At 38.3% G+C, this 17,097-nt stretch overlaps 2 protein-coding genes across 3 annotated transcripts; both read right to left on the reverse strand.

The window, feature by feature from the left end:
* Positions 1-406: 406 nt before the first annotated feature.
* Positions 407-5,072, reverse strand: LOC4352816 (uncharacterized). The gene is made up of 4 exons (XM_015765118.3): positions 4,435-5,072; positions 2,762-2,908; positions 1,951-2,646; positions 407-1,818 (listed from the first exon to the last, which is right to left on the reverse strand). Exons 1-4 carry the CDS (start codon positions 4,783-4,785, stop codon positions 751-753), a joined length of 2,262 nt encoding a protein of 753 aa, XP_015620604.1. The 5' UTR covers positions 4,786-5,072; the 3' UTR covers positions 407-750.
* Positions 5,073-15,304: 10,232 nt separating this feature from the next.
* On the reverse strand, positions 15,305-17,051 carry LOC107279713 (probable serine/threonine-protein kinase At1g54610). 2 transcript variants are annotated; one of them, XM_066306129.1, is made up of 3 exons: positions 16,477-17,051; positions 16,107-16,378; positions 15,305-15,496 (listed from the first exon to the last, which is right to left on the reverse strand). In XM_066306129.1, the coding sequence occupies exons 1-3, from the start codon at positions 17,038-17,040 to the stop codon at positions 15,397-15,399; spliced, it is 936 nt and encodes a 311-aa protein (XP_066162226.1). In that variant the 5' UTR covers positions 17,041-17,051; the 3' UTR covers positions 15,305-15,396. The 2 variants fall into 2 exon arrangements, with proteins under 2 accessions (XP_066162226.1, XP_015619432.2); XM_015763946.3 differs by lacking the exon at positions 15,305-15,496 and having other exon boundaries at positions 15,782-16,378.
* Between the last annotated feature and the right edge of the window lie 46 nt (positions 17,052-17,097).

Consider the following 17,097-nt stretch of genomic DNA (forward strand, 5'->3'; position numbering starts at 1 on the left):
ATTTGCTTGACAATAATTCGTTCATTTTGATGTATTTTTTGTGTTTATTTTTTTTTAAAAAAAAACACGTTCTTGTTTTGTGGTGGATCGGCGTCGACCCAATACGGGTCAGTGCCGATCGTGCGCCGGAAAGGTAGGGGTTGACAATGAAAGGTTGGGTTCTAAACAAATCTTTTCACTGATGGAGACATTAAACTACTCATTATCTTAATGATTTTGTTTTATCACAAAGATGACAGACATTAATTCATTGGACACAAACCCAAAGTGTTATTGTCTAGCTCAATCAGTGTATTTCACATCTCATAGGACTAAATTTTCCTTGGTTCACACATGATGCTTCTTCAGTCCAAAATTTCAGAACCTTTGTGATGAACATGTGAGATTAAACCAGCAGGAACATGTATTAGAAGATAACAAGGGCTTAATTAACATAATGATATGGTTCAAGGATTACAAGTTGAGCACAAGCCACTTCACAGGTGAAGATAACTAGGAGCAAACACCCTTTCTTTCTTTACAAAATGAAAGCTCTAAAACCTGGAAGGGAAGGTGAAGAAAAGTAGAAAACATACACCAAAGGGGGGGAGGGGGGGTCACCTATACTAGTCAGTTCATCATAATTAGACAGCAAAAAAACAGTGCAAACTAGAAACGAAGCCAAATCTTTGATCTGGTTCACTTCACAATTCGCCCTGAAAAAGAGGCTCTCTATATGTTAAACATTAGGGCAGGCACTTCCATGGTGAGTTATATGGCGGCGACTGCGGGTGCTAGGGTAACCTCCATGGCAGGAGGCGGCTCAGGCCAGGAGAACTCAAAGGGAGCTTCAATGGCAGGTAATGGAGCAGGCAGCGGGATCTCCTCGGGGCATGATTCGGTGTAATGGAACTCGATCTGGAGACGGTGGTGCAGTGGCGTCGATGCTATGATACCCTTCTTGATGTCGGCCTGCAGCTCGCGGATCGGGATGGCAGCCAAGAAGCTCTTGATGTACTCTTTGCATGATTCTTTACCCTTCGACACGAGCTCGCACTCTTCAGTGTCAGTTCCGCTGTCCTGATCAGTTGATGAGCTATCTGACGAATCCTTCAACCGCCCGCTGGAATCAGGGTTGGCTTCTTTCTTTTCAGCAGGTACTTTGTGAATTGTAGTGTTGTCGTCAAACTTCAAGATGTAAGCTTGGCTGCAACCTTCATACAGCCTCTCACCAAGTGTATCGATAATGTAATATGCGCCAGCCTCAACCTTGAGGACGAAGAAATGGTCATTCCAGCTGACAATATATAGAGTAGGTTTTTCAGTGGAGCACTCTGCTGCTCGGCTAATCTCATCCCATATGTTGTCAAATGACATTGCTCCATCAAGGAAATCGAATCCACTTCCATCCTCAGTACTTTCAGGCTGGAAGAACCCAATGAATGACCTGTTGGGGGAAACTGTGAGTGGGCGGATCTTGGCATGAAGGACAGTTTCAAGATCAAAGTGCTTGTCAGGAAATCGCTCTCTGTATGTCTCGTTCTCACAGAGTTTCCTCCATTCCAGAGACCCTTCTCGGATAAGGCTATCAAACTGCGAGCGGATTGGCATCAGATCCTGGTTTGCTTCAAACCAATCTGCAATGACAGCTACAAGTGCTGTACAGGCACTCTCCCCTGCAGCTCGTTCGCTTCTCTGGTCAATTGATGCAAAGAACACCTGGGTAGACAACCTCAGGTGGCCATCACGACTAAGTACTTCCTTTGACTCCCAATTCCCAACTACAAAATTATCATCACCAAATATTGACACCATACTATTGATGGAGCTATCTGATCCCTGCAGATGAGAAGATGATATGCTATAAATAATGAATGGTCCAACGATAATACAGGTCCAATATTGATGTCATATGATGAACAAAAAAATGAAACTAAAGACTCTTTCACAAGATATCAAGGAAATAAGTACCTCTAAAGCATTTCCGTCAGAAGTGGTCAATAATCGCCGATCGTAGTCAATGTCATCACCTCCCTCTTCGTCATTCCCCTTCTTCAGTAAAGGTTCCCCTTTATTCTTCAGTACCTTCAATAACCGTAAATTCAATTTCCTCTTCTTCTTCCAGGGAAGCAGACTCCTCCGCGATACTGAAACCACAGGTTCTTCAGCAGTGGATGAGGCCTCTTGCTCTACAGAATAACCCGCTTCAGATTTCCGGTGACTGTAGTATATCCAGTCCTCATGCTCTCCATCAATCCTTGCATGTGCATAAAGTAGGCCACCGGCATAATTCACAGACTGCAAGGAACCATAGCTGAAGGATTTCCTGACAGTTGAACCCCCTAAGCCATCATCCCGCTCTCTATCATCTAGATCTTCGTCGAGGGAGTCAGTATCAGAAGGGTATTCAGCACCATCACTGTGAACATAGCACTTATCCTCACTGCCATCATCATCTCGGTTAGTCTTTTTGGACCTCCGTGTCGACACTAGATCTGTGAGAATTTTTAGATTTCTCAGCCCCGCTTTAATGACAGAAGAAACCTCATCTTTGCTGGAAGGAACAGAGTCACCACTGGAAGGTGACAATGGAGCGGTAACAGCAGAACGCTGTGAAGCATCAGGTGATTGGTGAGGAGGTCCTAATTCCACCAGGCTCAAAGTGAGCTGAAAAAAGGATATTAAAGTCAGGTAATGGATGACCATTTGAGGAGAATCAGAAACAAAAAATAGTATTGGCATTCCAATGTAACTGGTTTATAGCATCGTATAACTGACATACATGAAGTGATGGGGAAGACTCGGATGAACCGTTTGGCACCGACAATGGGAGGATTATCTCGACTTCTTCAGAAGCAGATGTGTACTCTGCTAGGTTCAGTGAAGCGGTACCCAGAATCAATTCACCCTTTGGCCCTTTATTTGAATCCTGTAAGGACAAAAGCAAAACCAAGGAAGTTAGACTAAACTCAAGGGAGAATGCCAAAAGAAGTATTGTTCCGCTTGTTTATATAGATTACTGTTTGGTTAACAGCATGTAAAAGCTGAAATAACCCCCAGCTTTAGCTTTGTTCAAATAACGTTAGCTGTAATAACCCATAACTTTAGCTTTGATTCTTGCTCAAATTACGTTAGCTGTAATAATTCCCAACTTAGCTCTGTTTCTTTCTCTTGTCAGCAGAGATCAAATAATATTGAAACACGAATGACGATATATCCAAAGCAAACAACGCGACAAAATGAGAATCTCGCCTATCAGTCGAATCGAACACGACAAAACGGTAATTGCATCATAATAAAAATTGGCACAGGAAAAGACAATAATCCTTCACAATTCATGATTGGCTAATTTCACCTTTTGTTTCCAGAACAATAAGTAGATGTTTTTTGGCATTTCCTGATTTGCCGTCAAAACTTCTAAACGGATAAAACAGTTATATGCTTTCTGATACATTGAACCTAAATTATGCTAGCCAAGCTATTAAATAAGTAGCATAATTGTTTGTTGATCCGAGAGGTACTTACCATACATTCAAATAACTCATTTTCTTAAAACAGAAACGATCTAGCTTGAAATGTTTAATTGTTTGAGGTTGTCATGTAAAAGTATAATGATCAAGGCACGTCCAATAAATCCACACTCTGGCCACAACAATTTGCTGATAACTTAATCATCGCCAACAAAAAAAAAATGTAAGAACCCAACCAATCAACCATCATATCATCGCCAAAGAAAGGTACAAAGCCAAAACCAACCACCAATATAAACCAATAGCATGCAACACTGTTTCTTTAAAGCTCCTTAAATCATCATGTTTTTTACAGTGAGGACTGGTAAAAAATAAAACCAATTTAATATTATTTATGGTTCTGTTAGATCCAAGCGAATTGAAGGGAATTACCAATAAACCAATGAGACTTGACTTTTTCAAAAGAAAAGTCAAAACTTTCGCTGTCAATGTGACATGAATGATAAGATAAAAAATTATCAGCAAGAATCATTCAAACAACCAAAGCAAAACAGATTAAATTGATCATTGGACGAAAACTAACATGACAAACAGCAATTGTTCCATCCAATCAAACCAAAAGCGCTCATTGAAGGCAAAATTTCGTCCTCTTTATTTCACACAACCAACCAACCAAACAAACAATGAAACCCCCAAAAAAAAAAACCCTCCATTCTAGATGAAAATCCCATTCTAGGCAAAATTTCACTCTTTTTATTTCACACAAACAACCAACCAACCAACCAACCAAACAATGAAACACACAAAAAAAAAGTCCATTCTAGATGAAAATCCCATTCAAGGCAAAATTTCATTATTTTTATTTCACACAACCAATCAAACAATAAAACAAGAACAAATTTTATTCTATCTAAAAAATTGAAACGCGTCAAGGAGGCAAAACCAAGAAAGAGGAGAAGAGTGAGAAGAAGAGACGGTGGCTCACATTGACGAAGACGGAGAAGGCGAGGTCCCACGGGTGGAAGGCGGCGCCGGACTTGCGGTGCGACGTCGCCGTGAACGTCTCCACCCTCTCGAACTCCTCCTCCCACGCCACCGCCGCCTCCGCCGCCGACTCCAGCCGCGTCCGGTTGCTGTGCATCACCCGCCGCAGCGACCCCAGCGGCGACGCCTTGGGCCCCTTCCACCTCACCTCCACCGCCACCTTCGCCTCCGCCACCGGCGACGAGCTCGCCGTCGCCGTCGCCGTCGCCGTGAGCCCCTCCGCCCGCCGCACCACCAGCCTGACACGGAACTTCCTCGCCGGAGGCGGCCACGGCCACATCCTCGCCACCATCAACCCCCCCCCCCTTCAAAAGAACTCCCAAATCTTCTCTTCCCTCCAAAAGAACACGCGATTTTCTCAAATCAAAATCAAGATCGAATTGGCGAGGGGGGGACAGCGCAAGGGTGGATTTTGGCGGCGGAATTGGGATTAGCGGAGAGGATCTGTGTCGGGGTCGGGTTGGGATTTGGGATTGCGAGGGTTGGAGATTGGAGATTGGGACGGGAGGAGGAGATGGAGGAATATACGAGGAGAGGAGAGGAGAGGAGAGATGCATGTGATGTGAGGAGGAGGAAGACGACCAAATTAATAGGGGAGGTTTCTTTTTATTTTTCTATTTTAATTATTTTATTATTATATTTTTGTTTATTTTGTTATTAATTGTATATGTTTTTTTTTGTTTTTATTCTGGGGGTCAGAGGTATCGGACAAGTGGGCCCCACAGGCCGGTTTTGCCTTGCTGTCGTTTTATTTCACTTCACCAACTTATTTTTTGTTTTGAATATTACCAATTAATTAATTCTTTATTAACTGCTTTTTGGATAATCCTGATTAATCTGGTTGATTAGTATGTTAGTTAGAGTCTGTTAATCGCGCCGTTTTCACTAATCTTGATCCTATCTTTTAGTAGACTCAACCAGATTACCATTTTAGGTGGTGTTTAAAACCGATGAAATTGAAGATTAAGTCACACGTAAAACAAGAAAATTTATTAATACACGATTAATTAAATTTTAATTATTACAAACTTAATATATATATATATGATATTTTAAAGCAACTTATATATATAAAGTTTTCGCACCGAATATACTGTTTAGTAATTTGAAAAACATGCTAATAGAAACCGAGATAATTTTAATCTGTTTGGTGTTGTGTATGTATAATGGGTGCTTTTTATGGATTTGTATTTTTTTTATTGAGTTTAAAAATAGCAAGGCGGTAAAATGCAAAGAAAGGAAATACTTAATGAGGCGAGATTAAAATACTTATCTGAAATGTTACACACGCTCAAGGTAAGATAATGTGGATTTTTTTTTTGTTTTCTATAACTTCATCTCTGAAAATGGTCCATCAATATAGTAATTTCCTTTCGGCTGGTGTATTCGTTGTAACCACCAATTTGTGTTACACATGATCATACACTAATATGGTATAACAGCAAATTAAATGAAACAAATAATTCACTTTCTCCCTCCTCTTTTCATATTAAAAATAGTCGGTTTCAGGAAGCAGTTATACGGCACATGTGTAGTTTGTAAAAAAAAAAAGGACACATATTCCAGCAGAACTGCTCTGGAATGTAGCAACGCAAAGCAGAGTAGCAATATTCAATGCTCATTTTGTTGATAAGTACATGGTTTTATACTTGGAATTTAACTCAAAAATATAAAATAATGCCAAGAAATAATTAATGGTACTTATTATGGCTATACTTTCAACAAATTTTATTACGATAAAAAAGATAATTAAAGATTCTTAAAGACGACTCTTATATACATTCGTGAGACTTGCACCCACCAAACAAATAGTTTCATCAAATCTGTTGTTATGCATGATATAGATTCACTATCATATAGACTGGATGTGTCCACTTGGGATTAGGATTCGGTGACATTCCCCCGTGACATTCTCGGTGACATTGAGTCACTGACGTATGGAACCAGGCACATGTGGGTCCCACATGTCAGTGACTCAATGTCACCGAGAATGTCACGGAATCTGCGTCCACTTGACTGCCCGGTAAAACTACTTAAAATCAGTGGCAGAGGTTCTTGTTTGTTGGAGTTGTTTTTCTTTTCACAGTAATCTTTTCTCTGTTTTTCTTTTCGCATTTGGTTGTTAGAGAGGTTTTCTCCCTACTGGCAAAGCCTGTCTTGATTGCGTTGTGTAACAAAACATTTACTCTTCTAATATGTTACTAACATGCAATCCTTTTGCTCGTTCGAAAAAAAATGGCAGAGGCAGCTATATTATATATATATATATATGGGTACACGCCTCAACCCCAATTTTTTTACACAATACCAAATATATAATTTTAATACTATAAAAATGTATACAAATTATACACAAACAAGAAATCTAGCTGTTCAAGAAAGTTAAAAAGTTGTTTGTATTATTAGATTTAAACTTCCATAAATATATGCCATATTATAGACTCGTTTGATAAATTATTGATCAATATCACTATTTTCAAAATCATGCAATCTAATTTAGAGTCTGAATTCCTTGACGAAAATTCTCGCTCTGCCAATGCTTAACAACATGAAGGTATCTTGACCGAAAATTGAGTGATTGATTTAGAGGAAATGGAAATGTTTCTATCGTTGATGGGGAGTGATAATCGCTGGGTTGAGTACACCGGTTGCTGCGTTCGTTCTTGATTGTAGCCTTTATTTAACTATCTACCTTACAATGCACTGAACGGCGGGCACCATCTCAATTAGGGACAACAGCAAGCTAATCTCTTCCTTAATTAGCTAAGCTAACCTCACTAATTACACCATTGAATAATTAAACTTTTATGCCTCTTGTGTTGTATAAAATCATTTTGATTTCTTTCAAGGCAAAAATATATGTGCAACTCCTATTTTCCACGTAAGTAGCCAAAATTTTCTTATATTTGTGAAAGGAGTGAGTAATTTGCAACACACATGAATTTTATACAATACGATGCAAACTAAGGATGTATGTTTGCTAATTAACAAAACAAATTAAATCGAGGTTAGAAGGAGACAAATTGGGAGTCTGGCTCTACCACATAATTATTATGATTATGTGGGTCACCTGGTCAAAAAGCTCTAAAAAGCGGCAATAGTAGAGCCAGCCAAAGGTCCAGGCAATTATTTTAAAGCTAAGCGTGTGTTTGTGCTTGTGGATTACTCTTGATGGTGATCTAGACAAGCCATTAAACTAATGACGTCGTGATTACAGGTGTTAAATTGGACATACACCTCGATCGATTCACCATACGGAATGATTACTTGTTTTGAATTCGGACCAGTACAACATGTATTATGTATACAAATCCACTCAAAAAAAAATCAGTCAAAAGATATAGTACTACTTTTTAAACAAAATTAGCTAGGAGCTTTGGCATTTCACAATATAGAACCTTGTTGCAGAGGTAAATAATAATCCCAAATATCCTACACATAGGTTATGTTCTTTTTAGCTGCTTCACTACACTATTGCCATGGATTATTTCATCCACAAAATTTACCCCTGAAATAAATTAGATAATCCGTGTCATAGTGTTTTACATACGTATTATCTCTATTATCTCTCATAATTAAACAGTTTATGGTACCAATAGTTTCCTTCAGTAAACAAGCACTACTCCTAGGTAGTTAGTATAGGTACATGAGGAATTAAAGGACAGGGATGATCTGTAAGGTTAAATTCTTGATGCACCAATAAACTGGTCCATGGAAGAAAATGCGATGGCCAAGATGGCAGCCATGCATGTGCATTTCACAGAAGAATTTTTCATCCCTTGGGTTATGCCCAGCTAGCTAGCTGGCCATATCAAGAATATGCCTGCCTGCACACAAAGGCTACAAGCAATTCCAAGCCAGGGAGTTGGTTTCCTTTCCAAAGGGGATTCATGGCATGTGTGGTACCAATGGTCCATTCCAATCTTGTTGCTTGCAATGGTATACATGTCAATGGTTCGGGAGAATGTGTAGCCTTTATCTTTCCAATATTATACAACTCTATTCTTTGTTTATTGACTTATCAGTCGTCGTAACAAAAAATTGAATTTTAAAACATAATTTTAGAGTTAATTGTAAGATTTTTTTTAAAAATTTATTTTTAGCATTACTTTTTAAGTCGCTAAAAATAAAAATATAATAGTTGTATCCATTTTTTTCTTACTTTATTTTCCATGGCTTATTAGCTTAGATCAAACGTTAAGACTGATAGTGCTCTCCAGCCACATATATATATATATATATATATATATATATATATATATATATATATATATATATATATATATATATATATATATATATATATATATATATATATATATATATATATATATATATATATATATATATATATATATATATATATATATATATATATATATATATATATATATATATATATATATATATATATATATATATATATATATAGGTAAATTAACTGGTGCTACATGGAGTATGGGCTCCAAGATTCAAATTGAGTATATACCAAATTTGAATGAGTATGAAATTTTTTTAAATGTTTAGATATGAACATTAACTTCTTTACTAACAAGTTCAAACAAGTTTGAACTGAGTTTGAACTTTTTTTTGTTAGATTTTGGTTCTAGGTATATAACATTCAAACATATAATTCGTTAGGTATGTAATAATGAATTGTGAAATAAAGTTGAGTTTGAGTTGTTTTGTTGTTAGGTATATGTATGAATCAAATTCATATACCTAGGTATATACTCACAATTTAAAATTTTTTAAAAATTTGAGAGAATTTGTGTGTTTTATACCTTAGAGTCCGGGCACCATGGAGTCCCATATAGGTATCATATATATATATATATATATATATATATATATATATATATATATATATATATATATATATATATATATATATATATATATATATATTTGCCATAATTAAGTTTACACGTTGGTATTAAATCCTATGGTTGACTCCTCTTTTGAATCAAGAGGTAAATCCAACCATACCCTAGCTTAATTGACTCGGCTACCATTGCTTGTGCCACACAGCTATGAGAAAAAAAATAGTATTCCCTCCGTCCAAAAAAGATGTATTTCTTGATATTCACCTTCAGTATAAACTTGTTACTTTACAAAATACAATATGCACATAATGTTCATCATCATAATTAATTTTGAGCAAATCCGTAACCAAGCTAGCTATTTTTATTTTTTGTATTACCCATGGTGGGAAGAAATTATTATAGACCACTAAAAGTGATGACACATCCACCACATAGAATTCCTCCTCTTGTGTTGCTGAAATCTTAAAGTCCTCGAAGGCGTGTACCCCACCCATTTTTCCTCATGCAGAGGTGTCAACAACAGCAAGTGTGATGGAGGGGTACCCAAAAGGTCAACTAGCACTACCACCAGTGTACACACAATGGTGACCTACACACAGTAGTTGGTGCCCATTTAATTTCTTGAGATTGTAGCAAAGCCCCAAGGATGTCATATGCTTGTCTGTAGCCATAGGGATATATGGATTGGCATGCATTTAGATGGACATGATGATGTGTTATTTTGTTCTTGCAAGCTAGCAAGTGTTTGATGGATAGGCAGGAATATACTTTTTTTTTCTTTTTATGGTTTCTTCTTTTGTTCAATATAATGATTGTGTTACGAGTAATGTTTCCCTCTAACAAAGACAAGATGTCATATTCGTGCGACAGAAGTAGCATAATACATGGAGAGAAAACTTAACGACTAGCTTGTTTGACAAAGGAGATCAATGGCATATTTTTGGCTCTAACTTTCCACGTTGATGTGGTGTGTGATAAGAATTGTATAAGTTTATTCATCATTTGAGCATTTCCCACAAGGAATTACACAAACCATATGCCCTCCAGCTACATGTGTGCATGTGTGGTCTTTTACTTTGTTCTAATAATAATAAAAATAAGTGTCTAGTTATTAAATTGTCTTAAAACGATTAAAAAAAGGCCCCAAACCTACTACTTCTACGTTCGGTATGACGATATAAGATGGGTATGACGAACGTTATGTGGCTTATTCTGCTATAAGAGGATACTTATTTGTTAACAAGAGATGTACTTTTTTTGGATGGCTATATAAAAGAGCTTATGTTTTTTTTCATCATTAATTAGTTGTTTTTTTATCTCTGTTTGAAATCAAAAGAGAAGAGAAGGTGAGGTGACAGCCATCATCAAGCTGAGTGAGGCAGCAGCCGGCGTTGGCGTTTGGAGATGACACGCGCCAATATCAACCAAATTAAATCTATCCAGTAGGGAGTATTAAGATAACATAAGTTTCTTACGTACATATAGCAGCCAAAGTTACAATGGTTCCTATTAATTAATTGTTTCTTTTGGCCTAAGTAAGATTGTGTAAGCACAAGCCTAGCACTACAATCTGTCTTAGCTAAGCTAAGCTAAAGGTGATTAATTTATTAGTCATCATTAGTCCATCACCTGATTAATTCCGTCGTCTCTCTGCTTTATTAATTGCCCTTTCCACGTTCCATATATTGGATGCATATATACATATGGATAGATATATACATGTACTGAATCAGATAATATGGGGCGACAAGATAGTCATTGGTTAGTTTATATATGCTGATTAATTATGAGCTGTAACGCCTTATCAGGCAAAGATGTAATTTGTGACTAAAACTTTTATATTTATATATATGTACTTAGCAATTTAAAATCAAACGCTGAAAACTAAATTGCGATGAAAAAAAAAAGCTCTACAATTAAGTTTCAAAATTCAAAATTTTGTTATGGTTTATAATTAAGTTGATGGGCAAACGATAGGAGTTCAAATATATATATATATATATATATATATATATATATATATATATATATATATATATATATATATATATATATATATATATATATATATATATATATATATATATATATATATATATATATATATATATATATATATATATATATATATATATATATATATATATATATATATGTTCGTTCTAATGTGATCAAAATGGTATCCATCCGTTTCACACTGTAAGTCATTCTAGCATTTCTCATATTCATATATGTCTAGATTCATTAACATCAATATGAATATAGAAAATGCTAGAATGATTTACATTGTGAAACGGAGGAAGTAAATTAATAATTACTACTAATGGATTTCCATACGGTAAATATGTTTAATTGTATTTTCCATGGAGAATATTTTAGTTATTATTTTCATACACACAACTTAAGATTAAAAAAATGCAGCTAGTAGCATATATGCATGGATATATTTGTGCCAATTAGCAAGTGGATCGTACAGGGAGACAAGACAATAACTATGACAATTCTACAATCTAACCGGCTATAACCTGCATAAATATATGCTCGCAGGTCCATGGAGTTTTACTTTGGCCCAGCAATGATTCCGGCATGCAGCTAGCCAGCTATTGACATCGCTCCATATAAATACCTGTGTGTGGCAAGGTACATAATTTACTTGCTAGAATCTATAAATTATCTTACTTTTGAATTTTACTAGTCATCTTTACATATGAGTTAGGATATATCTCATCACTCGGTAGATATATATTTTATAATAAAACTTGGGTGTACTACTACCCCTCCGTCCAAAGATAAATAAACCCTGGTTTATATACCTGGACACATGTAGAGGTCGAATGTGAATCATTTCAATCATTTGTTAATTCATTCATTAAACTAGTAGAGCAATTAATTAATGAACGGTATTGCTATAAATCTGACAACATATTTTTTCTCAATTCTCAGTCGAAATTTTTCTAAGCCTTTGATTGGCTGGAGCGCCGCTTTTTTCGGTGGCATTGGTCTCATCAATTGCATTTGATTGGCTCGAACACTGCTTTGACCGTAGCTCGTTGGCACGTTCTTTCACATAAGTAATCAATATATGTAATTTTCAATGCAAAATATTAGAAATTACATTGCACTTATATTATAATTACATTATACTTACATATGTAATTTAGAGACTTACATATGTAATTTTAGGACTTGCATTGTAAATACACTAAAATTACATATGTAATTTAGAGATTTATAATGTAAATATATACCGACTATTTTTTGATGAAAAATATAGCGCCATAAATATAGTTACTCCCTCGATGAATCAAGAGTTTAGATAAAATAATCCAATAGGATCAGGTGTGCGATTCAACTGAAAAATAAATAAGTTAATTAATTGTCTTGGTGGAGCCGAGATGATGAAGATGTTGCTGTAGGTCCTTCAGCCTCAGGTAAGGATTGAAACGATTAATTAATTAAAGAAGATATCACAAAGTGCATATCTTACATATCAACGACAACAGGAGAGACAAGACCTTCATCCATGTATATGCCCAATTGTCCAACGGATGATCATCATCTGCGTTGGGCCCACACGGCAGCGGCTATAGCTTAGCCACAAGTTCAGTCTGTCCACATAATTGCAATGCTCTTTTTTACTTCCATCCACATCTTAGCCCCCATTTAGTCATAGCAAAAGTAAAAAGGAAAAGGTTGCCTTTTGATTTGTGTTCTTTTTGCCTTTGTATGTTTCAAGAAAAAAGTGTTTATCTCAATTAGATATGTCATCATATTTAGTCATAGGAATGAGTGTATATGTATTGTAAGCGCTTGCGTTTTTACTATGTTTCTTTAAAAAACAAGATACAACAAGTCATTTATCTCTTAGTGTCCATCTACATACTAATATTCACATGGGTTCACTTCTGTAAGTATTTTACGATGTTCGCAAATTGCTTGTCCCTCTGCTCATCACCATTGATTCATTGAACAAATGTTAGGGGTTTATTTTTTTAGGAACAATTTGGGTGTGGTTAGCTATAATCGTCTTTGATCCATACATATGCTGAAAAAGAAAATGCATAGAATTAAGCTAGCTGTCCTGCATCTAAATATGAAAATAACTAAGCAAAAGAACAGACAAGTAATAAACATTTGAACATAGAATTCAGAAGTGGTATTCGATCGCGTGAGCAAACTAAAAAGTCAGACATGTCACATTCGTCCTCAAAACATGCATGCACGCATTGAAAATTCTATAATTTGCTAATTAGATATTTCTCAAAGCAAAAGACTTGCTAATTAATTAGTAATTGAAACATGCATCACGATCCAGTCATTTACCGGGATGTGACGCATTGGGGGCAGTTAGGCAACCTTTTTTCAAGTATTTGTACCTTACATCTGATCTCATGTACTGTCCCGAACAATAATAAAATTGCTATCTATGCACCTTTCGTCGTCTATTTCCAACAAATACTAGGAGAATCATATTTAATGCATGGGTGAAATCATATATGGCTGTGTTTAGATCCAAAATTTGAATCTAAACTTCAGTCCTTTTCCATCACATCAACCTGTCATACACACACAACTTTTCAGTCACATCATCTCCAATTTTAACCAGAATCTAAACTTTGCGCTGAACTAAACACAGCCTATATGTACAACTGTGAACGTACATTTCAGAGTTTTTTAATAATGGAATTTGGTTCCAGTTTTTACTTAATAACAAGTTGGGAACTTGGGATATGACGAGGAGTCCAAAACTAAATTAAACAGCATAGAAAAAAAAAGACATTTAGTCAGAAACATTTGAGAGCTCTCGATTGTAGTTTTACTAAGTTCATGATTTTTTTAATCCCTGGTGCTTTAAATGGCTCAAATAGGAATTTTACAGGATTTTCATATGATTTAGGCCACACTGGTTTTGTATGGTTGGGAGAAAACTTTTAATCACACGTAAAATAAAACTCATTAGCACATGATTAATTAAGTAGTATTAACTATTATAATTTTGAAAAAAAAATTATTTGAATTTTTAAAGAAACGTGACGTTTACCAATTCAGAAATCGTGCTAACATAAAGTTGTCGTTTGAAGTTGCTGAAAAGAAGTCTGTGTTAGTTCGGTTCCTCTCCTCCAGAATCGCTCCAAATTTCCTCCAATCCGAAGAACCCATGAGCGTGTGTAGAATCGGTGTGCACCGACTCTAACATATTTACTCTATCCGTTTATATTATAAGTCGTCCGACTTTTTTATAGTCTTTGGGTGTGTTTAGTTCACGCTAAAATTGGATGTTTGGTTGAAATTGGAACGATGTGATGGAAAAGTTAGAAGTTTATGTGTGTAGAAAAGTTTTGATGTGATGAAAAAGTTGAAAGTTTAAAGAAAAAATTTGGAACTAAACTCGGCCTTTGTTGAAGTGAGGTGCATATGTTGTAACTTGACAAACAGGAGAAAAGCCGGCCGGGCTTGAAAGCTGAATTGAAGATGAGCATGAACCACTACTGTAACACACACAGAGTTTTGCCTTGGTGGGGAACAAGAGGATATAGTGCCATCACCATGCATATGACTATCTTCATAGTACAACACCACCAGCAGCTATTTGTTGCAGAGCTGTTTGGATTGGATCATTGGAGTGGATGGATGGATGTACAAGTTGGATTTGATGGGTCGTCTGAATGTTTTTGTTGTTGGTTATGGTGATTGTTGCCAGCCTGCTTAGCTAGAGCCTAGAGGGCATACAATTGGACACTTTGGATAGACAGGCCAGACAATGCTATCCACAGATAGTGCTGGACTGCTGGTGTTGGCTGTACATGTACATGAAGATGATGATGTGCTAGGAACCTTTCATTTCAAAAAAATGAACTTGGACAAACATTTTGCATGCATGCTAAACCTAAAATAAATAAAATACCCCCCCCCAAGTTTTGTCTTACTAAAAAATGTGTAATGTAGTACCATTTATTTTGTTTTATCATCGAAGGTACTTTAAACATTAATTATTTTTTCTCATATTTACTTAAGCTTGTGGATAAGACTAGCGGTCAAACATATATTCCAAAATCAATGAAATCATACATTAGAAACTAGAGGGAGGGAGTATGTAGGCTGCTTGAAATAAAAAAAAAAACTAAACCAATATATCTACACACGCGGTGCGTACTAGCGTGTGGAAGCTCTATTATACTTCATCTATTTCAAAATATAGCAAACTATGACTATCAAAATTAGAGTGATTCACATTTATTTGCCCGCGAAAACAAAAATAATAATAATGTTATACTAGAAGAATCGAGGAAAATGTCCACTTTGACTCCCTTAATTGTACACCGAATCTAATTCGTACCCCTCAACTAGAAAACCGGATAGAACGACTCCCCGAACTATTGAAAACGGTGCAATTTGACTCCCCAGCAGTATTGGAGGGCGGTTTTGCTGACGTGGCGCTGACGTGGCGGCGCTGACCCAGTATTTGTCCCACGTGGCGCTTAAGTGGCATTACAATTTAAAAAATATATGTGGGACCCATCTGTCATTCACATAAAAAAATATATTGTGGGACCCATTAACATGTGGGGTCCACATGTCATCCTCTCTCTCCAACCCTTCTTCCTCCTCCCTCCCTCTCCCTTCTCTATCTTTTCTCTCCCTTTTTCTTCTCTATCTTTTCTCTCCCTTTTTCTCTTCCCCATCAGACGGTAGTGCGGTGAAGGGCGGGGGTGGCGGTGCCGGCTTCGGGAACGCGGGGGCGCGATGGGGCGAGGTGGGGCGAGGAGGCCGCGGCGGCGAGGAAGGCATGAGGGAGCGGCTGGGGGGAGGCGGCGGCGGCCGGTGCGGGCGGGGATGTCGCGCGCCGGGGTGGGGGGCGGCTGTCGCTGCCGGCCACATCGGCGGTGGGGACGACATGTCGGGGACGCGGGGGCGCGGTGGGGCGAGGAGGCCGCGGCAGCGAGGAAGGCACGAGGGAGCGGCTGGGGCGAGGTGGCGGCGGCCGGTGCGGGCGGGGGGCGCGGCCCTAGTTGCCGGCCGCTGCGGCCGTGGAGACGACATGTCGGGGAAACACTTAACCTGCATGTCAGCATGTAATGGAAAACCTCAATTTCACGACATTGCGTGTTATGGTGCTAGAACATGAGGCTGCACAAAGATCTTGGCCGGGGGGAGACCTGTGGCTCGGTGAAGTTGATGTCGGGGCTGGCGGCGAGGCCGACGAGGTCATGCTCCATGTACTCGAAGACGAGGTAGAGGCTGCAGGACATGCGGGAGGTGACGAGGCCCTCGAGCTTGATGACGTTGGGGTGGTGGAGGCGGCGGAGGATGAGGATCTCGAGGAGGGCAGGAGTACGTACCTTGTCGATCTTCTCGAAGGAGTCGGCGCGGCGCGGAGTCCAGCCGTCGATGGCCTCGCCGACGACGGCGGAGAGCCGGACGGGCCAGCCGGCCGCCACCTGCTCCCTGAGCCCCAGGCAGGCCGCCTCAGCGGCGGCAGACCGCGACGACCGTGCACGCCTCTCCCTCCTGGCCGGCTTCGGCGTCTTCTTCTCCTCCTCCTCCTCGGCCGCCTTCTCGGCGACGGCGGGCGGCTTCTTCGGGGCGACGGGCGGGGGGTCGCGGGCTGCTGGGGGTGGTCGGCGAGAGGGGGCGGAGGGGCGGCCGTGGACGCAGCCCATGGGTGAGGAAGGGAGGAGGAAGAAGGGTTGGAGGTAGAGGATGATACGTGGGCCCCACATGTAAATGGGTCTCACAATATATTTTTTTTGTGTGTGAATGACATATGGGTCCCATAA

The sequence above is a fragment of the Oryza sativa genome, chromosome 12 (genome assembly GCF_034140825.1).
Source record: "Oryza sativa Japonica Group chromosome 12, ASM3414082v1".
Lineage (NCBI taxonomy): Eukaryota > Viridiplantae > Streptophyta > Magnoliopsida > Poales > Poaceae > Oryza > Oryza sativa.